The sequence below is a fragment of the Gallinula chloropus genome (genome assembly GCF_964237585.1).
Source record: "Gallinula chloropus genome assembly, chromosome: 2".
In the NCBI taxonomy this organism is placed as follows: domain Eukaryota; kingdom Metazoa; phylum Chordata; class Aves; order Gruiformes; family Rallidae; genus Gallinula; species Gallinula chloropus.
Window position 1 is genome coordinate 40,212,753 of NC_140086.1, and position 13,274 is coordinate 40,226,026.

At 44.8% G+C, this 13,274-nt stretch overlaps 1 protein-coding gene across 2 annotated transcripts in view; it reads right to left on the bottom strand.

The window, feature by feature from the left end:
• The window catches only part of RAB2A (RAB2A, member RAS oncogene family), a 45,977-nt gene extending 36,420 nt beyond the window's left edge, over positions 1 to 9,557 (bottom strand). Inside the window, exons 1-2 of one of the 2 annotated variants that reach the window (XM_084279937.1) lie at positions 9,421 to 9,557; positions 9,193 to 9,328 (exon numbers count right to left, since the gene is read on the bottom strand). In XM_084279937.1, the coding sequence (XP_084136063.1) occupies positions 9,193 to 9,238 (46 nt within the window). In that variant the 5' untranslated portion in view covers positions 9,239 to 9,328; positions 9,421 to 9,557. Of the gene's footprint in view, positions 1 to 9,192 lie in introns of both variants that reach the window. The other variant, XM_084279936.1, reaches the window with a different exon arrangement.
• Between the last annotated feature and the right edge of the window lie 3,717 nt (positions 9,558 to 13,274).

Below are 13,274 nucleotides of genomic sequence, written 5' to 3' on the forward strand. Positions count from 1 at the left end.
GGGGAGAAATGCAGCAGCCAGCAGATCAACAGCTTAGAGTGGCACGAATCTACAGCCCAAGGCAAAGTTTGCAGCATTGACCTTAACAGAGCTGTTTCTGTAGCTCTTCCAGCTTATGATAGCAAGCTGTCAGAACACAAGCAGCTTGGAAGCAGGTATGGATTTTATCCAACAAATAGCTCTGGAATCCTGAAGCTGTAGGGACAGAGAACACAAATCTCTACGGAATGTTAGAATGTCAAAAATTCTTCTACTCGCAGAATGCTGTTTGCTTACAGAGGTAACTTTTATACCACCAATGAAACACAGGTACCCCATCACAGAACATAATCACTATCCCACTTACAAAAACCAACCTATAAATCACACCAGAAATAGAACAGCTTTTTCCATTAACCTTATGAAGATATTTTAATATCATTTGATAAAATAGAACCACAAAACTATCCAATATTTCTGCAGGAATCTTCTTAAAAATAAAAATCAAAGCAACACTTGATTAGGTGTCCCAGCACTAAGTCTTAAGTGGCAACATGATATTTTTTTCTTGCATGGCTGGTGACCAACTTGTTGGTTCAAAACATACAAACACAAGCATCAGGACAGCAAACATGACAGACAAGCACAGCCCTTGTGATGCAAGCAGTCTCAAACTGGCACATGGTGACTGCAGCTCTAGTTACTCATACGTAGAGGCCTTTCAGGAGCAGATCGATGGGTTCACACACAGAAGAAATACCTAATTTCTGTGAAGTGTTATCCCTGCTACTTCACATCCTTCTGAGAAGAAAAAAAAAAAAAAAAAGTCTAGAAGTTCCTAAGTTTCGTGTTGCTGATGGAACAAGAGGTTCAAAAATTCACAAATAAAGCTGTATTGCCTGTTAAGTTTAGGTTATCATCTGGTGGCCCATTCTCTTCCAGAGCCTAAGCAGACTGTGCTGCTACTCAGAGACACAGCCAAGAACCTGTATCAGGACCAGGAGGTGTACATGAACTTCCAAGCAGTTCACCACCCTGTAACAAATAGATGATGCAAAGATCAGTTAACAGTTAAATGGCAGCTAATTCCATGGCATACAAACGGCTTTGAATAACTACACATGTTAATTCTAAGAGTAAATTGGCTGTTTACCACCTATCTTGTTCGCTGCACATCTTACAACTGAAGCAGACACTTTGGGAAAAGTAGTTGAATGTCTTATGATAGTCAATTGCAGAACACAGAAGGGACAGATTCAGTTATTTATTAACTCATTCTCCATTTTACTGCCACAATTACTTTAATATAACTTCAAATAAACCACCCCCAGAGGAAAAATCTTAGTATCTTAAAACAAGAAATGAGCAGAGCTTGGATACACTTCAACATACACAGTAAACAAAAGCTCTTGCTTCGGAACAAATTAAAACAATGGATTATGTGCTCAGAGGGGAGCAACATGCTTCTTTGCAAGTGCCTGTTCCAGGATCCCTTCATCACTCCTTAGTACCCAAACAGTACTACAGTGGTTGTATCTTCTGGCTCTGAATTCCACACTATCGGCCTAAGCTGGTTCTTGAAATTCCTCTACCTCCCTTAAGAGTGTCCCCTTCATCTAGGTGCTACTCTGCAGTCAATTTCCGTTGGCAAAGGGTTCCCAGAACTTTGCTATTGTCTACCTCAGCACAGCCATGCTCCAACACCTCCCATATTAACAAGACTGGTGTTCATTTCACTGCTCAGCAAGCCAGAACAGCTAAATGGTAAAGCTAACCTGTCCCTTCTCACTCATGAGGTTATGCAGTGGGCTAATCAAGGAACAGATCCAGCATAAAACCAGTCACCCAAAACACTAGTACGTGCATGAGACTAGGGCTACCCCATACATAAGCAGTGGAAAGGGTTCTTTTCAGCACCGGCTACACTCACGGCAATTAAAAAAAGCAGCTATGAAACCACAGCACAGGTACAGATACAGTTGAGCCAGTTAAATGGCTTTTGGAAAGACAGCTGACTTGTTTCTTTCTCCCATTCCAGCTCCTATGTCTCCCTGTGAATAGCATGTATTGGGTCTGGGTGAGGTGGAGTTAGTTTTCCCTGTAGCAGCCCTCACAGTGCTGTGCTGTGCACTGGTAGCTAGCAAGGTGTTCATAACAGACCATTGTTTTGGCTGGGCACATACTAAGGCTGTTTCTCCAACATTCCCCCTCATCGGTAGACTGGGGGTGGGCAAGATCTTGGGAGTGGACACAACCAGAATAGCTGACCCCAGCTGACCACAGGGACATCCCATACCATATGGTCTGCTCGGCAATAAAATCTAAGAGAAAGGAGGAGGAAAGGGGGACATTCATTATTTACAACACTCCCCAGGAAGTGGCCGGACATCACCTGCTGATGGGAAGTAGACAATAAATATTTTGGTTTTCCTTTACTTTCATGCACGGCCTTTTGCTTTTATCTTGACCCACAACGAGGTTCAGTTGGGTGGGGATTTTTTCTACCCCCATCTTATTTTTCTCCCTTCCCTGTCCTACTGAAGAGGGGCATGATAGAGCAGATTGGTGGGCACCTGGCATCCAGCCAAGGTTAAACCACAATATAGGGCAAGGAAAGCTCAGCTGCCAAGTCAGAGGTGCACTACTGTCAACCTGAGGAGAACTTCCAGGCTATTCTTACCACTAAACAAAAGTCATCTGTCAGATTAAAGACAGAAGTATCCACAACAACTTAAACTAGCCTAACCAACTGCTGCACTGCTGTTCCTTCCAATGATGTCTGTCTTACGAAGCTGATCTGGTTCAAAACGAAAAATACCTCAAAAGAAGAGGAGGGTGGTAAAGAACTTCCTCGCTTATTCACATAAGCATTACTATAGCCCAAGTAAGGTGACAGAAGAAAAACTGTAGTAGTCATCATCCCAACCTGGGTATCAAAACTGACTCCTGAAGACAAATGCCTTCAGTTAACCTGCTAGCTGACTCTGATGCGTACTTACTCCTCGCATACGGTTCTACCTCCTTACTCAAAATGACTTTTCTGTCCTGATAATTGTTTAGTCTTGAAAATCATCTTTGTGCTGAAACAGCTCTTTGAAGGATCAGACAAGCACTGATGCCAACAGCTATGAACTTGATGGCTGAGACAAGCAGCAGTAACCAAGTCCACCCATTTTGGCAGCAGATAAACATTGGATTAACTCAGCCATCTCGCAGAACTAGATTTTTCTTGTTTTTTCACAAGGCAAGGTGATACATCAGCTCAGCACCCACAGAAATGAAGACCTACCCCGCTTTGACATCCTCTTACAATCCTCTTACAGTCCTGTTAACTCCCTTGAAAGTACTCCAGACCTTGGAAACCATTTCCCTAGACTATTTCAGTAGATTCAGCCACTAAGTAAGGAGTTAACCCAAAAAGTAGCTATTTTTCTACTGTTTGATTAAGCTCATAGTAAAATACTTAAGTTGCCACAAGGTAAGGGGAGCAAGACTTCCTCCTTTCATATGTAATCAACTATGTCAGCTTGGGTGCCCATGAAACCAAAGCATCCATACAAACTGAGCTGAAAAAAGCTTCCTGCTTCACTTATCTCCCTTTAGAAAACAAAAATAAAACTTTAAATAGGCTAAGGACAGCCTCAAACAATGGAAAAATCTCAAATAACATAGACTTTAAAAACCAACTCAGATTTAAAGCAGGTAATGAAATGGTACAAGTGTCACAAGATATGTGCCTCTAACATGGCTTACAAGCTACTTCTTATTTTTTTTCCCCCTCTGGCAGTCTGCACAGCTTCCAGATGTTCCATAAACCCATTTCTTATCACAGGCCACAGCTCATTCCCACTGTTGTTTCCTTTCCAACCACCTCATCTTTATGCAAGTCAGCATCACCCTTTCACAGGCCTAATCACAATGAGACATTAACCTGAAGATTTTTCTTAACCTCTTTTCAGACACATTAGTCAAAACTCTGTCATCAAATGGGAAAATCTTATTTAGATAGGACAAACTACAAAATTCCCAACTACCAGTTATGGAGCAAATGGACTTTACATGCCAATTATAGCATAGACAAGAGAAGAAAAACAACCTCCCAAATCCTTCATCATGGCCACATAAGTCTGGGAAAAACAATGTCATAAAAATGGACTTTTCATAGAATCATAGAATGGACTGGGTTGGAAGGGACCCCAAGGATCATAGAGTTCCAACCTCCTGCCACAGGCAGGGCCAACAACCTCCAGGCCTGGATCTACACAAGGCTGACCAGGGCCACATCCAACCTGGCCTTGAATACTTCCAGGGATGGGGCATCCACCACCTCTCTGGGCAGCCTGTTCCAGCACCTCACCACTCTCGCTGTAAAAAACTTCCCCCCAATATCTAATCTAAACCTTCCCTCCTTTAGCTTTAATCCATTCCCCCTTGTCCTGCCATTGTCTATCCTTTTAAAAAGTTGATTCCCCTCCTGTTTGTATGCTCTCTTCAGGTACTGGAAGGCTGCAGTGAGGTCCCCCCGCAGCCTTCTCTTCTCCAGGCTGAAGAAGCGCAGCTCCCTCAGCCTCTCTTCGTAGGGCAGGTGCTCCAGCCCTCTGATCATCTTTGTGGCCTCCTCTGAACCCTCTCCAACAGTTCCACGTCTGTCTTGTATTGAGGGCCCCAGATTTAACTGTTATAAAGTTGATTCAGTTTCAATGCTTAAATAAACTTTGCTGCAAATTATTTATAACAGCAAATCTGAAGCCAAAGATTCAAGTTTTACTTTCTGTATAAAAATTGCAGACCTAAAAGCTGAACAGCTCCGTTCAGTTTAATCACATTTCATTAGTGTGGTACTATCCAACTGCTAAATCTGTAAGTTCTAAAAAAATTTTTAAACTTCCAAACAAAATTAAACTACATGAGACTGTAGAAAACCTTTTCATGACCCAGATCATCACAGAAGACTTAAAAAACCTGCCATCCAACCATAAATAAATGGTTTTAGTCAAGACTGGGTATGTGCTGGGGTATTTTTGTGGGTTTTTTTTTGGGGGGGGGGGGGGGGTGGGGGGGTGGGTATCTTGTAAGTGGCTAATTAAAGGTTAGAATTAGTACAAGAGCACATAATCAATCTCATGAAACTATTTGCATAGGCATCTACTTACAGTTTGTTTTTTCTAATGAACTACTCCAAAGAGGTTAAGGTGTAAAAACACCTAATATATGCTTATAAGGGATCAAAGTATCACCAAAAGGGTCTCAAAGCAGGATGTAAGTATTACAGATCAGTACTCTGATTTTCAGCATGAACAAGTTCTCGAGCTATGATGGGGTGTTACAACCAGCTCTAGTGGGATGAAGACATGTTAAGAATATTGTTATATACTTGCAGAAAATAAGTGCAAGAGGCTCTGATCATGCACATGAACAGCTGCTGTTCCAGAACAAAGTGCACTGACACTAGAAACATTTCACAAGCAAGACTGAAAAATAAAGCCAATTCAGTTGCTTAATTTCAACATTTGAGAATGTCCTAGACAAGTGAAATGGTTGATTAGACATCTTCCGAGAGTAAGGAGAACTGGATCATCAAGCAATTAATACTTTTATCACCTTACCCTAATAAATTTGAGAAATCATTGGCTTATAACCAGCAACTACCTGCTGAAAGTGAAAGGCAAGTGGAAGTTTATCATGCAAGAAATTCCAAGGGCTGCTGAACTAAAACATTCAAGAGAAGCAGAAGACAGATCTGCTCATGGAAGATGCACCAACTGATCATAAAGAGACATTCAGAGGGGATACAACTGACAAGTTACGTGGGCAGCATAGCAAAACTGGTATTTTGGATATAATGAAGTTCAGTAGCATTCTCTGGTGGAATCCAGTAAAGATACCTTGATAAAATAAAAACTTGTTTAATGCATATTAAATAGTCTGGAAAAAAAAAAATCCATCTCTAGTCTTCACAGAAATCTCATGTGCCATTCCTAGCCTATTACCATGTGGTACATTGCTGATAATGAAAACATTCCAATCAAAAAGATTTCACCATCATACAGGAAAAAATGTTAAAAGATAAAAAGGGATTTTCATTCACCAACTGCAGAAACAGGCCAACACTTGTGTGCTAAGAGTGTTCATCCTGGTTCAGATCAAAGTTCATCTTGACCGGTAGCCAAAAGCAGACGTGTAGGGAAGAGTGGATGAGCACACAGATTCCTACTGGCACTTAAAACGCAACAGACACCATCAACTCACCAAGGAAAATGTCTCAGAGCCCTAAGCAGAATCATAGAATTGTAAAGGTTGGAAGGGACCTCGAGAGATCATCGGGTCTAATCCCCCTACCAAAGCACCTATGCATCTAAAACTACATGTAAACTCCTATAATGTTTTGGAAATACCCAAATCAAAAGATTTTTTTCCTGATTAACTCTCACAGCAGTCAGTACTGCATGAAATTCCACAGCAACTGATACAACATAAAAACCATGCACATTTTTAACAAGGTTGTTTGAATACCTGAAAGACAACCATGACATTTCAGGTTTCTCCCACAACAGAAAGCTAAGTAAGCTACACAGAAAATATCTGCTATGTTTACTTTTTTGAAGTTTAACAACCAGAATAGAATCAATCCCATATTCATAAAGTCACTATGCTGGGAGTATCAGTAAAAGTCACTGGATGTCAGTGACCAATGAAGCAAGGAATGCAAGGGGACAAGAGCTGTTGAGCAAAAAGCAGTCTTCCACAGTAAGTTTCTGTGGCCTTCATTTTAAGAGACTGAGATCATACTGAATTCCTGTCTTTGAGTAGATGAGAGATGTGTAATCACAATTCAGAGAAGACACATGCAGGTGTCTTGTATAACTGCAGGGCTTTTTCGTTTGTTTGAGGCTTGCATAACCAGCTTTGTTTTGCACTGCTGGAAAGGAAGACAAACTAAATGTTAACATCTGTCCTCAGTTGATGCCATCTTACTTTTCTTCTACAGTTTGTTTACAACTAATTGCTGAGTCACCAGACAGCTGATTCATTTCCAAAGACTCTGTATCATGTCCCAGAAATTAATTTCTTGATCACTATGAAAATTACATGGCCTGCAAGGCCACTGGTACATCCTCACTCATTGGAATGTTGTGGCAGACCAACACTGGAACTGGACAGGGCAGTCCTGATTCACTCTTAACTCCAGTCAGCAAAGCTGTGAGTTCAGCTGCCTTCATCTGTGGAAGAGTAGTAACACCTCAACCATCACAGTCATTTTGGCAACAAATGCCTGTGCACAACATAAATTGGCTCTTCAGTACTAGATATATTACGATATTTAAAAGGCTCAAAGATCTAAATAAAAGCAAAACCAGCTTACCACTACTGGCATATTTAACTAATTTCAAGAATGACTGTTGCAGTAGTTTTAATTAGTTTCCTGTAGATACTATGAATAAAAGCCATGGGGATTAAATAAAAAACCAGACTCAAAAATCCCAACACAACTTGTGAGCTGTTTTCTTCTCTGTGTTTCTCTCTCTCACTGTTCCCATATTTGGGTCTTAAGTGGCTGAAACAACTTCAGAAGCAACACACATCCATTCTGTGTTTCACATTTCTGAAATGCGAAAGCACAGCACAGACTATTCCACTGAAGATATTTCACTGTAAAAATTTAATCAGCATACAACCAATGTACCAAACTAATTGTTTGCTGCCATCTCTACCACTTTAACAATTAGTATTTAGAGATGTACCAGAATTGGCCACCTTTTCTGAAGCACTTTCATTCTGAATTCTGCCCATTTTTGCATCACCCTGGCCAGACAAACCTCCTCTTACTTCCCCCTCAAGTCTGCTCAGAGAATCGTCTGTGCTCTGGTTTGATGAGCTGTCACTCACCTACATGCTGAAGAAAACAGAATTTTCATTTTTAATCTACAGCCTAATGCTTCCAACACAGCCATTAAGGCTGTGATGCATTCCTTAAGATTTATTTGTACTACAGCTGCTACTGCAGTAGTCTAAAAACAGTTTCAGAGTTTAAATGTAGGCTTGGAAAAAAAAAAAGAAAGGTAAAATCATATAGTAGTTGCAACCAGTATTTAACAACCTTGCATATAATGCATCTGTAGTGTATAATTACAGTCTAGCAACAGATAAATTGGTTCATAGGTATGAAGTATAATTATGCGAGTACCCCAGAAATAGCCTGTAAAGTGACAGGTATGTCATCAACCTTATTAAGGAAGGCATTTATTCAGGTATGTGAAAAACAGCAAGAAAAATGCACAATACACAGGCACAATAGTTAACTATGTTTTACCTTGTCCTGACAATAGTTTGATGAAAGTATGCTACTTATATCCACACTATGCTGAGGAAAAACAGAATATACTGGCAAAGGGGTTTTCCTATCAGTATATCGTTATGTCTGCAGTATTTGTGATCATTATTATTTGTTCCACAGCAGGCAATAACAAATAGAATAAGGCAAGCTTTTTCAAAAAAGTGGCAAGCAAATGGGTGAGGAAGCAAAGAGACCACAGAAGGAACCTGAAGGACCTGGGAAAGCAGCAGTCAAAAAAAAAATAATCCCATAAATTAGAAGGGGAGATGTAGCTCTTTTTATTTTCCTTTGACAGCATGTATGAAGGCTTTAACAGTTTGCTACAGTACCAGCTGGGGCTGGAAACGCCATCCTTGTGAGCTAAGCTTAAGGTACCTCACAGCAGCAGCCTGGGCCTCACCACAGAACTGCGGGATGGCATGTAGCACCTCCCAGGCCTCACTGTTCCGGCGACGTAAAATTAGGGGCACTACCCTGCACAAGTTCTACGGTGACAGCGCCTTCTTACTCCTCTCCACCCCCCTCCCGGCTCAGATGCCGCAGCCCGGGGCGTGACACAGCCCGACCTGCCCCGCGGCCTGTCAGCCAAGCCGGAGGCGGCTGTCAGGTTTCCAGGCCTGGTGCGGGGCCCAAGGCTGCCGGGCGCGGAGCTGCCGAGAGGCAGGCCGAGGCCCCGGGCGGGGCCCAGCGCAGAGGCGGGGGGGGAAAGGGGGGGGGAGCCGCCTCTTCGCGCAGAGCCACCACGTCGACGACGCCAGCACTGCGGAAATGGGAGCTGGGAGTGGGGAGCCGGGCCTCGCTCCCCGCTCCGCCCGCCCCCCCGCTCCCGCAGCGGCCCTGCCTCGCCTCTCCTCCCCTCCCCGCCCCCCACCGCTTACCTGTGTCCCCGATGATGATGTACTTGAAGAGATACGCGTAGGCCATGGCCGCCCGGCTCCCGGCTCTCCGGCTCCCGCTCGCTCCTGCGTGACGCGCGCGCGCTCTCTCCCCCCGCCCCCGCTGTCAGGGCTCGCGCTGCGGAGAGGTGGAAACGGTTAACGGCCCCCGGGCAGCGGCCCGCTCCCGCCGGGCGCCTCCGCGGACACCGCTCGCTCGCTCCCTCCTACCTCCGCCCCCTGCGCCGGCGGGCTCGCTCGGTGGCTGCTGCCCTCCCGCCGCTCCCCGAGGCGCCGGGTAAGGCAGACGCGGCGGCGGGAAGAGCGAGCGGCGAGAACAATAACAGGCACCGAGCGGCCCCGGACCCCTCCGGCAACGTCACGCACCCACCTCCTCTCTCCGCCCCGCCCCCGACCCGGAAGTGCTGAGCTAGCCGCTGGCCCCGCGCGCGCGGAGGCGCGCGGCCGCCTCCCGCCGGCGTGGGGGGCGGGGCTCCGCCTTCGGCCCCGCCCCGTCGCTCCGCAGGGCCGAGCGGAGGCCGCGGTGGGACGGGACGGGGCTGTGGGGGTGTTTCCTGAACCGGGTTCGGGTTGTGCGGGCTGGTCTCTCGCTCTCGCTTGTTCTAACGGGTGCTGGGTCCTGGGGGTAGCTCTTTTCCCTTCGCTTTGGTGAGAGGGATAAGTAGGAAGGTGCTCCCGTTCCGGCAGGCCGGGGTCTCGCCGGAGGGGTGCGGCGGCGGCTCCGCGGTGAGGGGGAGGAACGCGGTGAGGGGGAGGAACGTTGCCGTGCAAGTAGAGGCTGGGAAAAGGAGAGCGGAGGCAGACGGGCCTTCTTTAGGCGTTGCTCAGCTCCTGGTTTGCACCAGGATATGTGGTACTGAAGTGTGAAGTACGAGGATGGGACAAACCCCCCCGATTCAACCTGTTGAAGCATTTCTGGCTAGGATGGCCCTGGGGAAAAAGCTGGATTAAAGGCTAGCAAAGCCAGCTCTGAGCTGGAGAAGCCTTTAGACATCAGCACTAGTGAGGAATTACGTGCAAGCTTATTTTCATTGCTTACCAACCTTGAGTTGTGGCTTGGAAACGACATTTTCCTTTCTGTTTCAGTCTTGCCTCACTGAACTGGAAACAAGGCTGGAAGGCCACCCAGGTTCACTGCTGCTGCTCAAGACTTAGTACTTAAAAGTTCACATGAGACTGGTGAGTTGGAAGAAGCTTGTGTCTTCCTTAGTCTAAGCTGCATCATAACGTGTCTCATGTACCCAGACCTTTGGCCCTGGAGCAGTTACAGGTAGCTTGGCTCATGGGTTGGTTCCACACCAAAGCTACATCAGCTGGCGATGGTAACATGTTGGGACACTCCAGTCGGGTGCTAAGGCTGATGATGCTTGGTGTGTCCTTCAGCTCAGCTGTTTATTGTCTGAACTGGTGGCGCCGTTGAAGATCCATTGGCATTTTATTTATATGAACTCATAGGTCTAGCATTCTGGTTCCTCCAGTCTGGTAGCTTAACATCATAAAGGTTTTTATTTGTGGTACATCAGGTCAACAACCTGGGCAGCATCAACATACACCACTTCTAACAGGTGTGCATCTAACTTGTGAAAACCTTCAGTAGAGCTGATTGTGCCAAATCCTGTTTCCAAATTTCATAACATGAAACACAAAATTTTGTTTTGTTTTTAAATTCTTCCCTGTGGACATGCAAAAAACATTGCTATAGAGACAAGCTCCTTAAATATAATAAATACTTTATTTACCTTTGTCACCTGAAAAATTCAAGTTTATCATGATCTATTATCACATTTCTCCTTTTTTTTTCCTCCTCTGTGCTTCTCCCAGATTCTCAACATTTTTCATGCTTCTGTAACAGCAGCCTCATCACCTCAAAACAGTTATACAAGTATCTCCAGTCTTGCTCCTCTCAGTGATTTTCTTTTCTTCTTTTTTTTTCCTCAACAGCATCTAAATTTTATTTTTCATCCTAGATCCCTATTCTAGACAGTCACTACCCAAACACATCTCCTTACTAAGCATCATTTGTCTTTTTGCTAAACTTCAGTAGTTTTGATCAGGGTTGCTCAGCTTGTCAAACGTACCATTTTTTCCCTTCTCATTCCATCTCAGCCATTTTGTTACCCAGGTTGTTCATGAAAAAACAGAATAGGTCTTGCCTGGGCAGGGCAGAGCTCTGGAAAGCAGCATGGGAAGTTTTCTCCTAGTTTAAAAATCCTTTATGTGTGGAACAAAGCCACTTCTTGGTTATTTTCTGTACAAGAAGTGAAGTTTCAGTATAAACTTTGTTAACTAACTATTCATATGAATGAGTTTTCTCAGAAAAACAGGGTTTTTTCTTGTTTCCTATGAAAGTTAGGCTTCTGTTTTCCCATATCTGTGTGTGTAGGGGTCTGCTTTCATGTTCCCCACCGTAATAAGCATCATGAAAACTGCCATCTGGATGGAGAGGAGTACCTTGGCTGAAGGACACCCTGCAGTTGGGGTCAGCTGTTAAACCCAATGAAGAATTCATTCTAAAACAAGGCTTTCTAATTGCTCTCTCTGCAGGTATGCTCTTCAGCTGGCGTTCACGCTGCTCACATGGGTTTGTGTGACCTCAACCACAGGAAATAAACTGCAGGAAACCAGGTAGTAAGCAGATAGGATCTCACCCAATATAAGCAAAGATTGCTGCTAATAGAGATGAGGCAACTCTGCCCCCACTAACCTGCTCTTGGACCCTCCCTTGTTCTGGTGCTGTCAGTCATCTGCTGAATCAGGGAACAGGAGTGGCTATGCTTTCATTTTTCTATATTAGTGTTCAGGCAAATTCAGTCTGGGTCCCACAGCCTCAATAACTATGATGTTTTTGACAGCCTCTGCCCAGCAGTCCTCACTCCTCAAAGAGGGTCCTGTGGCTGTGGAGGCTAAAGGCCATTCTGTAAGACCAGTCATGCAGACAGGTATTGACTCTCAGGATGAGCCTTCTCCTCCAGGCACCTCTCCCGTGGCTGGCAGGATGTAGGAGAACTGTGTGGACTTCTGTGGTCTTCACCTTCTCCTCCAGAGCCTTGCCCCCACTCATGACGTGCTCCAAGTCTCCAGTTGGTATTATTGGGAATTCCTACTTAGTTGAGCCCAGGGTATCTCAGGGTAAGAAGTTTCAAGTGTACTTAACCTTGCTGATGGGATTTGGTCTCTTAGTTTCCAAATTATGTGATCTTCTAGACTTGAGGTTCGACACAAGCAAAATTGGCCTAATGTGATAGAATGAAATCTGGTCAGAAAAAGGAATTTCCATTTTATAAAAGGGCAGGTTGATGATGGGGAGAACATTGCAGAATCTCCAGTGAAACAGAAGGTTTCTAACAGCCTGCTGATGTGAGTGACGGTTCAGAGGGAAGGCAGCCCTACCTGTTTCGGTTCTGGCAGCTGGTAAGACGGGGTAACCAGCTTGCAGTCAACCCATGTGGCAGGACTATGCCCTGCTGCCTGGCTTGGCAGCTCCTTGGTTTGGGTCGGGAACATCCTGATGAAGACCTAGATTGCCAGAGCTCTACTGGTTTGCCAGACAACTGGCTGGGCTTGGGAAGTTTGATGTGTATGGCTGTGGAGTATTTCAGTTCCTTGTGCTGCTGCTGTTGGGATATTTACAGAATCTGCTAGAGGTTTGCAAGGACAACATGCAAGAATTTGTTGCTTACACTATCCCGTGGTAAATGCAAGGTAATTTGCTGCTAGATAAGAAAACATATGCCTGAGTTATCGAGTCTTATCAGCAGTTCTGAAATTGCAGATGCCTCCAACTGCAGATTAATGCAAAATTGCTTTTCCTTCAGGTTGTGTTTAACATACTGTATTGGGTTCGCATGACAAGGTTTTGGTGGCTAGGGGGAGTTACTGGGGTGGCTTCTTCAAGAAGGTTGTATATGCTTCCCCCATGTCTGACAGAGCAAGTGCCAACTGGCTTGAAGACAGGCCTGCCACTAGTCAAGGACGAGCCCATAAGTGACCATGGTAGTGCCTCTGGGATAACGTAGTAAAGTGAGGAAATAAAACCCCCATCACTGAACAAACCTCCCCCCAAA